Raw genomic sequence first — 14,519 nt, 5'->3', positions numbered from 1 at the left:
CCTCCACACCACCCTCTTCAATTCCCCCTAAAACCTCCCTCTCATGCTACCAGACCAGGCCCGCCTCAGCACAGCTCTACTAGACCTGGCCCATTATAGTACAACTCAACCAGATCCTGCCCATCACAGCACAGCACAGCTCTACCAGACCTGTCCCGTCACAGTACAGCTCAACCAGACCAGTCTATCACAGCACATCTCTACCTGACTCGGCCCTTCACAGCACAGCTCAACCAGACCGGTCTATCACAGCACATCTCTACTAGACTCGGCCCTTCACAGCACATCTCTACTAGACCCGGCCCTTCACAGCACATCTCTACTAGACCCGGCCCATCACAGCACAGCTCTACTGGACCCAGCCCACCTCAGCACAGCTCTACCAGACCTTTCCCATCACAGCACAGCTCAACCAGACCGGTCTATTACAGCACATCTCTACCAGACTCGGCCCTTCACAGCATAGCTTAACCAGACGCGGTCCGCCTCAGCACATCTCTACCAGACTCGGCCCTTCACAGATCAGCTTATCCAGACGCGGTCCGCCTCAGCACATCTCTACCAGACTCGGCCCTTCACAGCACAGCTTAACCAGACGCGGTCCGCCTCAGCACATCTCTACCAGACTCGGCCCTTCACAGCACAGCTTAAACAGACGCGGTCCGCCTCAGCACATCTCTACCAGACTCGGCCCTTCACAGCTCAGCTTATCCAGACGCGGTCCGCCTCAGCACATCTCTACCAGACTCGGCCCTTCACAGCACAGCTTAACCAGACGCGGTCCGCCTCAGCACATCTCTACCAGACTCGGCCCTTCACAGCACAGCTTAAACAGACGCGGTCCGCCTCAGCACATCTCTACCAGACTCGGCCCTTCACAGCTCAGCTTATCCAGACGCGGTCCGCCTCAGCACATCTCTACCAGACTCGGCCCTTCACAGCACAGCTTAACCAGACGCGGTCCACCTCAGCACATCTTTACCGGACCTGACACATCACAGCAGAAGCACAGCTCTACCAGACCAGGCCCACCTCAACTCAGCCCAGTTCTACACATGACTGACCACTACCATAGGCTCTGGCAAAGCGCCGTCGAGGTGGTGTGGACTGCACCACATGATGCAGTCCACGCCATGTATCATTCAAATCATCAGCCTACATATGCTGATAGTTTGGAGCTTCGCCAGACACACTCTTCTCTACAACCCCCTCCTCATTTCCCCCCACAACCTCCCTCCCAGGCTAGTTTTGGTCACCCTCCCTACTCCCTTCCCCAGGACAGGCCTGGGACACTTCTGCCCCCCATGGCAGCCCCAAATTTGCAACAGGAGCCCCAGCAAGACCTCCGGTGCACACCCAGAATGGAGCATTGGAAGCCACTCTGGTCCCCTGCAGCAGCTCCACTCCTTGTTGCTATGGTGGCTGGTCCTGACCTGTTCACTGTGTAATGAACTTTGTCTGTTGTTTGAAGAGAGTCAGACCGAAATGCAGCGTGTAGGTTACTCATGACTTTTAATGAAGAAAATGCGGTACATGAAATAACTGAAGAAGAAAACAACAAACGAGTGAAACTAATTACAGCCTATCTGGTGACTAACACAGAGACAGGTACAATCACCCACGAACTACAACGCGCACTCAGGCTGCCTAAATACGGTTCCCAATCCGAGACAACGAGAATCAGCTGACTCCAATTAGGAATCGCCTCAGGCAGCCAAGCCTAACTAGACACACCCCTAATAATACACACTCCCAATTAATACAAACCCCAATACGAAATACAACATATAAACCCATGTCACACCCTGGCCTACCCAAACATATAACAAAAACACAAGATACCATGACCAAGGCGTGACACACTGGACGTACTACCTGTTCCAGACCTGCTGTTTTCAACTCTCTAGAGACAGCAGGAGTGGTAGAGATACTCTTAATGATCGACTATGAAAAGCCAACTGACATTTACTCCTGAGGTGCTGACTTGCTGCACCCTCGACAACTACTGTGATTATTATTATTTGACCATGCTGGTCATTTATGAACATTTGAACATCTTGGCCATGTTCTGTTATAATCTCTACCTGGCACAGCCAGAAGAGGACTGGCCACCCCTCATAGCCTGGTTCCTCTCTAGGTTTCTTCCTAGGTTTTGGCCTTTCTAGGGAGTTTTTCCTAGCCGCCGTGCTTCTACACCTGCAATGCTTGCTGTTTGGGATTTTAGGCTGGGTGTCTGTACAGCACTTTGAGATATCGGCTGATGTACAAAGGGCTATATAAATACATTTGATTTGATTTGGACTGAGCTCTGTCAACACTGTTCTCCCAGTTCTCGCCCCAGCCCCTGCATCCAGCAACTTGGCGGAGGTCTGTCAAATGCTCAGTCTGCTTTGCTCTCACATGGTCGGACAGGGACCTTGACAAAACCTCAGCTCACTCAACAAATTACTGCAGATGACCCTATGCCTGTTATATCTGATGGGAATTATCTTAATACCCCCTCTAACTTTACATTTCATAGGGGTCCTGGGCTAAGCACCTAAATGGTTACAGAAATGGACACAATTGACATTTGGGTACAGGACTCATATTGGACTCATATATAGTCCTGACATTCTGGTTCTCCCAGAAACATGGTTAAATGGTTCTGTCTCTGATAAAGATATTGAAGTCAATTATTCTAATGTGTTTAGATGTGACAGATTACAGAAAGGACGAGGAGTGGGCATATATTTCTAATCTAATTTCATGGCATCCCAATCTTAAAATATTTCTGTTCCCAAGAAATTTGAACTCCTGGTTGTAGATGTGGCCATAAACCAGAATATACATTTATTTCTTGCTGGGATTTACCCTGGTTCCATTCTGATTTAGCCACTTTCTGCTGTATTCCTGACCCTGAGTTGGCTTTCGAAAATGTATCTTCAATATTTTTCCTATGGCAGATAAACATGCCCATTTTAAACAATTCAGAGTTAAAGATAGATCGAACTCTTTGTTTTCTTTTGAGTTATATGAGCTCATTCAGATGCGAAATCAGGCCTGGGCCAAAGCAAGGAAAACTGACTCTGTAGTGGACTGACAATCTTTCAGACAATTGAGAAACAGATGGACTATCTTGAATAACAAAGATAAATCAAGCTACTTTTTAAGCTCCATCTCTGACTCTGCTGGTGATCCTTCAAACTTTTGGAAAACAGTAAATGCACTGCAACATACAAATTCCTCTTCTTCCCCGACTAAGCAAGTTCTGTCTGGTTTTAACAATATTTTTCTCGTCAGGCTTTTTATTTGAGAAAAATAGTAGTGTCGTTGACCCTGGTCAGTCAATCTGGAAGCCCTCAGCTGACTCGATGGTTAACCCGTCAACTTCTAGTGAATATTTTCATTTCAACAACGTACTATCTGTGATGTGCTAGATGCCTTGCTGAAAATATATGTAAAAACTCCCCTGGAGCTGATATGCTCAATCTATTTTTTTTTTGCTGCAGCTCTCTGCCCCCTTAAATGCTGAATAATTAACCCATATTTTTACCTCATGATTATATCTGGTACAATCGCCAAGGTGGTGACCCTTGTGACCTAAATAATTATCGGCCTATTTCTAAACCTTCTTGCCAAGCTAAAATATTAGAATCCTTGATTAATTCTCAGCTAAGATCTTTCTTATCTATGAAATATGTTCTAAATGTGCATCAGTCGGGTTTTAGACCAAGTCATAGCAGTATCTCTGCTGCATCCCTGGTTATAAAATATGTGGTTAACTGTATGGATAAAAGGCAACATTGTGCTGCCCTCTTCATTGACCTGTCAAAGGCTTTCGATACTGTTGATCACTCACTGCTAATTCAGAGGCTTTCCTAAATTGGCCCAGACCAGGCTGCATGCAACTGGTTTAAAAATGACTTGACATATAGAACTCAATGTAAGGGTAAGGGGGATACCTAGTCAGTTGTACAACTGAATGCATTCAACTGAAATGTGTCTTCCGCATTTTAACCCAACCCCTCTGAATCAGAGAGTTGCGGAGGGCTGCCTTAATCGACATATACGTCAGTGGGTTAACTGCCTTGCTCAGGGGCAGATGACAGATGTTTACCTTGTCAGCTTTGGGATTCGATCCAGCAACCTCTAACCGGCCCAACGCTCTAACCACTGTGTACCATCTACTGACGGTGTTAAATACAGTTTCCTGGATATTACGAAAGGTGTCCCAGAGGGGTCGATTCTGGGTCCTGTTCTTTTACTGTTTACATTAATAATATCGACTTGTATGTCAATTGTTTTTTACCTGCGCTTGTCTGCCGACGATACTGTTCTGTATAATATTGCCCTACGGTTGACCCGGCTCTATCTGAAATACAGTCTGCCTTCTTCTATTACAGAATAGACTGTAATACTTTATTGACCTGAAATTAATACTGAATGCAGGTAAAACTAAGTATATGTTGTTCTCTAAAGCGCATAAAAATAAGTGATCATTTAACCATATGTACTTTGGATGGTGTCCATATTAATCATGTCCCTGCTACCAATATCTTGGCATCTAGATAGATGAAAAGCTGTCTTTTAAAAAGCATATTGATGTGTTAGTTAGGTAGCTGAGAATAAAACTGGTCTTCTCTATAGAAAAAGGTCCTGCGTCTTACTAAATAGCAGAAAGCAGATTATTCAGTCGACGTTCCTAGATACAGTGGGGCAAAAAAAGTATTTAGTTAGCCACCAATTGTGCAAGTTCTCCCACTTAAAAAGATGAGAGAGGCCTGTAATTTTCATCATAGGTACACTATGACTATGACAGACAAAATGAGGAAAGAAAATCCAGAAAATCACATTGTAGGATTTTTTTATGAATTTATTTGCAAATTATGGTGGAAAATAAGTATTTGGTCACCTACAAACAAGCACGATTTCTGGCTTTCACAGACCTGTAACTTCTTCTTTAAGAGGCTCCTCTGTCCTCCACTCGTTACCTGTATTAATAGCACCTGTTTGGACTTGTATTCAATATATAAGACACCTGTCCACAACCTCAAACAGTCACACTCCAAACTCCACTATGGCCAAGACCAAAGAGCTGTCAAAGGACACCAGAAACAAAATTGTAGACCTGCGCCTGGCTGGGAAGACTGAATCTGCAATAGCTAAGTAGCTTGGTTTGAAGAAATCAACTGTAGGAGCAAATTATGGTAGAAAATAAGTACCACAGGTACACCTCCAATTGACTCAAATGATGTCAATTAGCCTATCAGAAGCTTCTAAAGCCACAACATCATTTGTTTAAAGGAACTTCTGACCCACTGGATTTGTGATAAAGTGAATTATAAGTGAAATAATCTGTCTGTAAACTATTGTTGGAAAAATTACTTTTGTCAAAAAAAGTAGATCCTAACCGACTTGCCAAAACTATAGTTTGTAACAAGAAATTTGGGGAGTGGTTGAAAAACGATTTTTAATGACTCCAACCTAAGTGTATGTAAACTTATCTTTAGACATAAGAGTTACCAGACCCAGTCTCACAGTTGGCTGACTCTGGAAATTCCTTTGGTCTCTCCAGAGCTTTTAGTTTTCTTGCCCCTTATTTGTGGAACAATCTTCAAAATGTTCTTACATTTTATTCTGGTGGTTACATTTTATTTTGCCTTCTAGGGCAATTCAGAAAGTTGATTGAGGCCCTTATTACTGATGAATGTGTTTGTTTTTTATGACTGTGCTTTTCCTTCTGCTTACATTTTGGATTTATATTTTAAAGTGTGTATTTGCTGTAATTTATGGAATTCAGGGCCCATCTGTCAAATACACCTTGGTCTCAGTATGACTTCCTGATAAAATAAAGGTTAAATTTTAAAAATCCTGATATCCAATAAATTGCAAGAAACACCCTGACCAGTCGAGAGCCTGTGTGAGTCTTCCCTTATCCCTTAACCATTCCCTGACTGTGCCTGACCTAAAAATATATATATATATATATATATATATATATATATATATATATATAAACCACTGTAAGGTGAGTTGGAAGTGTAAAAAAACACTACCTTGGGGTCGCTGACCTCTTAATGTCAACACCAGCGATTCACAAACCCAGCCTCTTAAACACTATTTCCTGGACTGTGCTTGACTGCAACTGTCCTCAAAGCCTAAATCCCCACCCACCAGTAGAACGAGTTGGAAACCTGAAAAACCACTACCTCACATGCTGACCATGTAGAAATCCATGTTATTCAATTATTGCACACACACTGCTCGCGCATGCTAACGAGCGTCTGTGACACCAAGGGCTAAAATAGAAGTAATTCCTATTTCGGACGCAGATCGCGCTAAAAGTCCTCCCTCTCCCATCTCCTCAGTGGTTTATAGAAGCAGGTACCCACATGCCATCTCCTCATTGGTTAGAAAGAAAGACAAACTGTTTTGCTGGTTGTCGTGGTAATAATATGAAAGTTTAGATGCCAATCACCATATAAGTTCAAAGATGAAAAAGCCTGGAAGGAGGAGAGATTACTAGAAACGTTTTATGTGTGAATTAATTGGCGTTGTAGAGGAGCTTGTGCATTTCAGGTAAAATAACAACTCAATGTTTATATCCCAGGACAAATTAGCTAGCAACAGCAAGCTAGGTAAATAGGATAAATTAGCTAGTAAGTGCAAGCTATCTAGCTAAATTGCCATACATGTTTAATGCTTTTCGACCTGTCCTCAAATGAATGTAATTGGTTCAGATTTTGTTTTGATATTTTAACCTGCGTGTCGTGATCGCGTTTGGTGTAGGGGGCCAAAATCAATGTATGCACGATGGCGCACGCGCGCAGCCGGTTTGGGTTCCGTGTAAGGGTAAAAACCACTGACCTCCCAATGTCAACACCAGTGGTTCACAACACCAGTCCTTTAATCATTCCTAACCATTCCTTGACTATGCCTGACCGCAATTATCTTCACAGCATAAAAAAAATTAAGGAAGTCTGAAAAACCACCACCCCAGGGTCAAAACCACTGATCCCCTAATGCTTATACACCAGTAGTTCACAATCACATCACAACCCCTCACAAGTCAATTGACTACTCTGCTTTCAAGTCTTTCCCAGCGCTGGCCTCATAGCATTAATTCTTAATGATACACCCTGGTTAGAGTGAATGTGGCTCTGTTGACTGGACAGTACCAGTACCAACCTCCTCCTCGGGTTTCTCCTCCTCCTTGCTGCTCCCCCCGGGCTGTTCCTCGGTCACACTCATCTGGGTGGTTGCAGCTGCCGGGTTCTTACGCCGGATGGATCCGCGGGATGAGTCTGTGATGCTCTGGATCTGCAGAAAGAAGACAAAGAGCTGATTAAAGCATTTCACACTACTGAGCCAAACTGAACTTAGCCAAGCCAAGCTGTACTGGGCTGGCCTGGTTTTGCATCCATCGTAGTTGCTGGAATCGTGCTAGAGAAGACAAGGAAAAAATATGAAATATGCAAACCAGCACACTTCTGGTCAGGTCAGCCCTATAGTGTGAATTAGACATTGGAGTGCTAATATCATCACAACATGACACATTTATTATTTGGTATTGTTTACATGGAGACAAAACAAGGTTATGAACATTGATGTGAACATTGACATTTTCAGAACATTGTCTGTCAATGTAGACAATTGAATTATGTTTGGGTGCAGCAATACTGTGAGATTAATTCATTATGTTCTTATGTCCTGATCAGTTTACCCAGCACCAGGAAACATATTGGATGTACACACACGGGCTTTATAGTCTCCAGGTTAAATGAAGCATTGAGGATTGCTAATGTCATTACAACATGGTCAATATCTTGTCTGTTTTTCTCTTTATGAAACCAAACTGGCTTTTCAGACCATGGTCCATTGATGTGTTGCAAAGGGTAACGTGCAGTAGTGGCATGGTAAGGCCAGACCAAGTTGAATGACTGTTTAATGGATTCCCCGCCTCACTTTTCACCACACACTGAAAAAAAGGTCATCTGATGTGTTATTTTTTGGCCAATATATGCGGCTCTTTGTTTATAATGCTCTGTCTGCTCTCCCTTGAGGCTTTCCCAAATTGATGCCCAAGAGACCAAACAGCTTCAGATCACGCGCTCAGATCATGTTCGAGCCTCGGATTGGACAGTGAAACACACACTCTCGCACCTGCAGGCGACTTGCAGATGTTTAATTTCTCTCCCATGCCGTCATGGCTGAAGCCAGTGCAAATTCCTACTATTTATGTGTCCATGTTAAATGTGGAACGTCCCTCATTATAAACAAACAGTAGGTTAAATTCATGGTTATTGCACCATTTTGAGATATATTAGAAGCGATTAATAGACGAAACAACAATGTAATTTAACCAATTGACTGGCCAAAGATCAGGGCATTCATCAGCAAAGACGCAGTGCAAGAAGTGCAAACCAAATTGAAGTCAAAACGATTGATGAAATAGAAGTGTGTCAGCTGTATGTTGATTTGTGATTCACAATTTACATTTTGCCGGTACTACCAGTAGTAGTAAGCCAACCGATAAGTTGTGATGATGCGCAGCAGAGAACAGCTAGCATGTCCAATAAATGTACAGTACATCGCCAGTGGCACGCACACATTTCGTGCAGATCACTAGGGGGGGCTTTTCATGGCAGCCAGAAGAGACAATTGAAGGAGGATGCAAGTGAGCAAAGTTACTGGTCTCGAATTTAGTCATACTTGCTCTCTATATATATATTGATGCTTCTAATTGTGCATGTTATAAACAACATTTGTTTTAGGATTAAAGGTTATACTCTATTGTTGGATTTATGTATGTTTTTCAAATGCCACATTCATTTGGCAGACCTAACCTGATTGACCCTCTTTCTATAAGGCCTAGTCTATGAGAGGCCTAATCAACATTTTTATTTGATTACAATTATTTATTGTCAATCAGTCTTGAATTTGTTAGGCTATACAAATATGCAGATGAATGACTTGATAATACATTCATGATACATAACTTAATAATACATGACTTTTTTCCCAATAATTTTTGAATATGATAGAATATTGCATTCTATTATACATCCTATGTGAATAATGTTCATTAATGTTAATTTGTGTATTAATGAAAATCAGTCTGAAATTGAATTATTTGCCTATTGTTCATGTCCATATAGCCTAGGACAATGTGGTAAAGTGCTGTTATTCCTTATCCACCTATTTATTTTAAAACAAATCGCTCGCTCGGCTCACTTTTCTGGGGAGAAAAAATCCGTTAAACAGTGAATCAATTTTATCTGGCCTAAATGTAAAAAATAAAACAAAAGGCTTAATCCATTCTAGTAATTCTGTGTAAAGCGGTACCTCTTTCTAGGGTTGCAAAGGGACGGTAATATTACAAATATACAACCAGAATTTTGGTAAGTTTCAAGGATTGTATGTTGTTTATCACAAGATATCAAGACAGGTGTCTGTAAATGTCTCTGCCCCTCTGTGCGGCCTTACCACATGTAAAATAATCAAAGAAGATTATAATATATATATATTTATATACTCTTTGTTGTAAATTATTTGTAAATGATTTGTTGCCAAACTGGTGGTAGTTGTGAAAAAAGTCAATTGTTTGAAGTGTTGCAGAGTTTATAGAAAATAATGCAATTGTTGATTAGATACTTTTTCCATGAATATGTCTATTTTCTCTTGAACCATATGGTCTATCCACTAGAAACAATTTGAATGCAGATATACAAAATAAATACCATATATGAATACAGTTTTTAAAGGTATAAATTACCAAAGTTACCATAGATTGCCATAGATGTCCAACAATTCCAGTAACTTTGGTAAATTACCGGTAACTTTGCAACCCTTACCTCTCTCTCTCGCTCCGTCTTGGTCAGGTTGATCTGTTTGAGGATCTGCGATCGCTGTTCCATTACCAGGGTCTTCTCATAGGTGTAGGCTGAGATATCGCTGTCATGCTGAGAGAGGAGAAGGCCTGGTTTAGTGTATTGAGGATGGACAGATACACCAGCTATCCTATGGATGTCATATGGACAACTGCAAGGGACATGGGAGACAGCTAACACACTTTCATACATAATACAATGACGATTCATATTATATCAACTATGTAATATGATCCATACAGCCAACATTCAAGAATACATTTGGAGTAAACAATTAACAAGTAAACTCGCATTGTGTATCTTTCATCACATGTGAAACGGTCATAGACAGATATGGCGTCTTACCATTTCCACCACTTCAACCTCGGCATCGATACGCAGGTGGTACAGGAAGGTGGTCAGGTCTTTCTTCATCTGGATGCTGTTGTCGTCCATCTGGGCCACGGTGAAGATGCGCATCCTGCACTTCCTCCACACCTATTAGTAGAAAAGACCAGTGGAACCTGCACATCTATAACCTGTAATACAGTAATCCGCACTTCCTCCACACCTGTCGGTAGGAAAGACCATTGTAACTTGCTCATCTATAACCTGTTATACAAGTTGGGCTCCCGAGTGGCGCAGCAGTCTAAGACACTGCATCTCAGTGCAAGAGGCGTCAGGTGGTTTGAATCTAGGCTGTATCACAACCGGCCATGATTGGGAGTCTCATAGGGCGGCGCACAATTGGCCCAGCATCGTCCGGGTTTGGCCGGGGTATGCCGTCATTGTAAATAAGAATTTGTTCTCAACTGACTTGCCTAGTTAAATTGAAATAATATTTTTTTTAAATACAGTATTCTGGTTAGAACCTTCATGATGATAAGTAGGAACTGCGATAGCATGCGCATTGATTAGTTAACGCACTGATTGTACAAATGCCCTGCACTATAGTTTTTTAAAATGTACATTGCACTTTACTATAGAACTGAGTGCATGACCAGCTATATATTTAAGCAATAAGGCCCGAGGAGGTGTGGAATATGAACAATATACCACTGCTCAGGGCTATTCTTATGTACGACACAACGTGGAGTGCCTGGACACAGCCCTTAGCCGAGGTAAATTGTCCGTATATCACAAACGCCCGAGGTGCCTTATTGCTATTATAAACTGGTTAGAAATGTAATTAGAACAGTAAAAATAAATGTATACGGTTTGATGTGCCATGGCTGTCAGCCAATCAGCATCCAGGGCTTGAACCACGAGTTTATAAATAGAGTTTAGCAATGCGATCCATATCTCAGGGTGGGCGTGTGATAGGCAGCCTACCTTGTGCTGGCGCAAAAGGAAAGGCAGCAGCATCAGCATGCCTCCATCATGGACAATCCACCACACATCAATGTGGCCCTCTGAGAAGCGCTCTCCATTGGACGGGAAGGCAGCGATGTTCTTGGGTACCAGCAAGGCTAGGTGAGCGGCTGTGGTCTCCCTAACCAGCTCTACAGGACAGGACAGAGAGGGAAGAGAGGGGATTTAATCTAATAGGAGTCTGATGATCACTCAATAACCTTTATGGAAGATCTTGTGAAAATCTGATAGTTCACGTAACATCCTGTATAGGTACAATATGGATTAAAGTGATACTGTTGTGTACAAAAAAACAAAACATAAGGATTATCTTTCATGACATGTCTACAACCTCCCCCAAAGATCCTGATTTAAAGCTCAACTGACAGGTCTGATTCAGTGTACGGTGCAGAAATGACCAGAACATGGTAATAAGACAGTAATAACCTAGATAAATAACGTGTTTGGTTTTCCTACTCCCCCCATCCTACTTGACCATATACCCTTGACCCCCTTTGTGACCCACCGATGAAGTCCCTCCAGGTCTGGTGGTCGTCAGCCTGCTTCCAGTTGCGTGGCCAGCTGACCAGCACCGTGTTGTGCATGAGACCGCCCAGCCCACTGGCCTGGAGCAGGTGGGAGGTGGCGTCGCGCATGTTGGACGAGATGGTGACCTGGCAGAAGCCCTTCACCTTCTCTGTCTCCATCAGCTTACGCAGAGACTGGAGGGGATTGGGGGGTGAGAGAGAGAATGAAGGGCAGAGGAGAGAGGGAGGGAGAGGGGAGGGGGTGGGATAGTAGAGAGGAGAGGGGATGAAAGAGAGTGAGAGAAGTGTAAGGGAACCAACTAAGCCACAGAGGGCAGTAAGGGTCAAAACCTTGCCCAGCAGTTGATGGGTGAAATGAAGGTGAAATGGACGGTGGTGACACTGATTTAGGTACGACTTAATTTGATGTGCTACGCAAGTATGGACATTGATACAGAGTCACAGGATCAAGTCTAAATCACTCCAGATCAGAGAGTAGTGAGGTTTGTGTGATATGCAGTGGGATGCCATGAGATCTGCCTAGTACATTTGAAGTCGGGAAAGTTTGCATACACTTAGGTTGGAGTCATTAAAACTCGTTTTTCAACCACTCCCCAAATTTCTTGTTACAAACTATAGTTTTGGCAAGTCGGTTAGGACATCTACTTTGTGCATGACACAAGTCATTTTTTCAACAATTGTTTACAGACAGATTATTTCACTTATAATTCACTGTATCACAATTCCAGTGGGTCAGAAATCCACATACACTGTGCCTTTAACTGTGCCTTTAATGAGATTGTAAACAATAAAACTGTGCCTTTAAACAGCTTGGAAAATTCTGGGAAATGATGTCATGGCTTTAGAAGCTTCTGAATGGCTGATTGACATCTTTTGAGTCAATTGGATGTGTACCTGTGGATGTATTTCAAGGCCTACCTTCAAACTCAGTGCCTCTTTGCTTGACATCATGGAAAAATCAAAAGAAATCAGCCAAGACCTCAGAAAAAAAATTGTAGATCTCCACAAGTCTGGTTCATCCTTGGGAGCAATTTCCAAACGCCTGAAGGTACGACGTTCATCTGTACAAACAATAGTACGCAAGTATAAACACCATGGGACCATGCAGCCGCCATATCGCTCAGGAAGAAGACACGTTCTGTCTCCTAGAGATGAATGTACTTTGGTGCGAAAAGTGCAAATCAATCCCAGAACAACAGCAAAGGACCTTGTGAAGATGCTGGAGGAGACAGGTACAAAAGTATCTATATCCACAGTAAAACGAGTCCGATATTGACATAACCTGAAAGGCCGCTCAGCAAGGAAGAAGGCACTGCTCCAAAACCGCCATAAAATAGCCAGACTACAGTTTGCAACTGCACATGGGGACAAAGATCGTACTTTTTGGAGAAATGTCCTCTGGTTTGATGAAACAAAAATAGAACTGTTTGGCCATCATGACCATTGTTACGTTTGGAGGAAAATGGGGAGGCTTGCAAGCTGAAGAACTCCATCCCAACTCTAAAGCACGGGGTTGGCAGCATCATGTTGTGGGGGTGCTTTGCTGCAGGAGGGACTGGTGCACTTCACAAAATAGATGGAATCACGAGGCAGGAACATTATGTGGATATATTGAAGCAACATCTCAAGACATCTGTCAGGAAGTTAAAGTTTGGTCACAAATGTGTCTTCCAAATGGACAATGGACAATAACTTCCGACGTCGACAAAGATGGCCGCCTCGCTTCGCGTTCCTAGGAAACTCTGCAGTTTTTTTACGTGTTAATTCTTACATTGGTACTCCAGGTAATCTTAGGTTTCATTACATACAGTCGAGAATAACTACTGAATATAAGAGCAGCGTCAACTCACCATCAGTACGACCAAGAATATGACTTTCCCGGAGCGGATCCTGTGTTCTGCCTTCCACCCAGGACAACGGAATGGATCCCAGCCTGCGACCCAAAACAACGACGTCGTAAAAGAGGGAAACGAAGCGGTCTTCTGGTCAGGCTCCGGAGACGGGCACATCGCGCGCCACTCCCTAGCATTCTACTCGCCAATGTCCAGTCTCTTGACAACAAGGTTGATGAAATCCAAGCAAGGGTAGCATTCCAGAGGGACATCAGGGACTGTAACGTTCTTTGCTTCACGGAAACATTGCTCACTGGAGAGACGCTATCGGAGTCGGTGCAGCCAGCTGGTTTCTCCATGCATCGCGCCGACAGAAACAAACGTCTTTCTGGTAAGAAGAGGGGCGGGGGCGTATGCTTTATGGTTAACGAGACGTGGTGTGGTCACAACAACATACAAGAACTCAAGTACTTCTGTTCACCTGATTTAGAATTCCTCAGAATCAAATGTCGACCGCATTATCTACCAAGGGAATTCTCTTCGATTATAATCACAGCCGTATATATTCCCCCCAAGCAGACACATCGATGGCTCTGAATGAACTTTATTTGACTCTTTGCAAACTGGAATTCCACATATCCTGAGGCTGCATTCATTGTAGCTGGGGATTTTAACAAGGCTAATCTGAAAACAAGACTCCCTAAATTGTATCAGCATATCGATTGCGCAACCAGGGCTGGTAAAACCTTGGATCATTGCTAATCTAACTTCCGCGATGCATATAAGGCCCTGCCCCGCCCTCCTTTCGGGAAAAGCTGACCACGACTCCATTTTTGTTGCTCCCTGCCTACAGACAAAAGCTAAAACAAGAAGCTCCCACGCTGAGGTCTGTTCAACGCTGGTCTGACCAATCTGATTCCACGCTCCAAGACTACTTC

At 43.1% G+C, this 14,519-nt stretch overlaps 1 protein-coding gene across 3 annotated transcripts in view; it reads right to left on the bottom strand.

Moving 5' to 3' along the window:
* The window catches only part of LOC118388930 (solute carrier family 12 member 5-like), a 289,966-nt gene that overhangs the window by 21,314 nt on the left and 254,133 nt on the right, over positions 1–14,519 (bottom strand). For all 3 annotated transcript variants that reach the window (XM_035778534.2, XM_052527249.1, XM_035778535.2), the window contains exons 18-22: positions 11,728–11,923; positions 11,184–11,353; positions 10,218–10,349; positions 9,837–9,944; positions 7,171–7,302 (exon numbers count right to left, since the gene is read on the bottom strand). In XM_035778534.2, coding sequence (XP_035634427.1) covers positions 7,171–7,302; positions 9,837–9,944; positions 10,218–10,349; positions 11,184–11,353; positions 11,728–11,923 — 738 coding nt within the window. The remainder of the gene's footprint in view (positions 1–7,170; positions 7,303–9,836; positions 9,945–10,217; positions 10,350–11,183; positions 11,354–11,727; positions 11,924–14,519) is intronic.

The sequence above is a fragment of the Oncorhynchus keta genome, chromosome 10 (genome assembly GCF_023373465.1).
Source record: "Oncorhynchus keta strain PuntledgeMale-10-30-2019 chromosome 10, Oket_V2, whole genome shotgun sequence".
Taxonomy (NCBI): domain Eukaryota; kingdom Metazoa; phylum Chordata; class Actinopteri; order Salmoniformes; family Salmonidae; genus Oncorhynchus; species Oncorhynchus keta.
The sequence above is the reverse complement of the archived record's forward strand: the minus strand, read 5'-3'. Positions and strand labels throughout refer to the sequence as shown.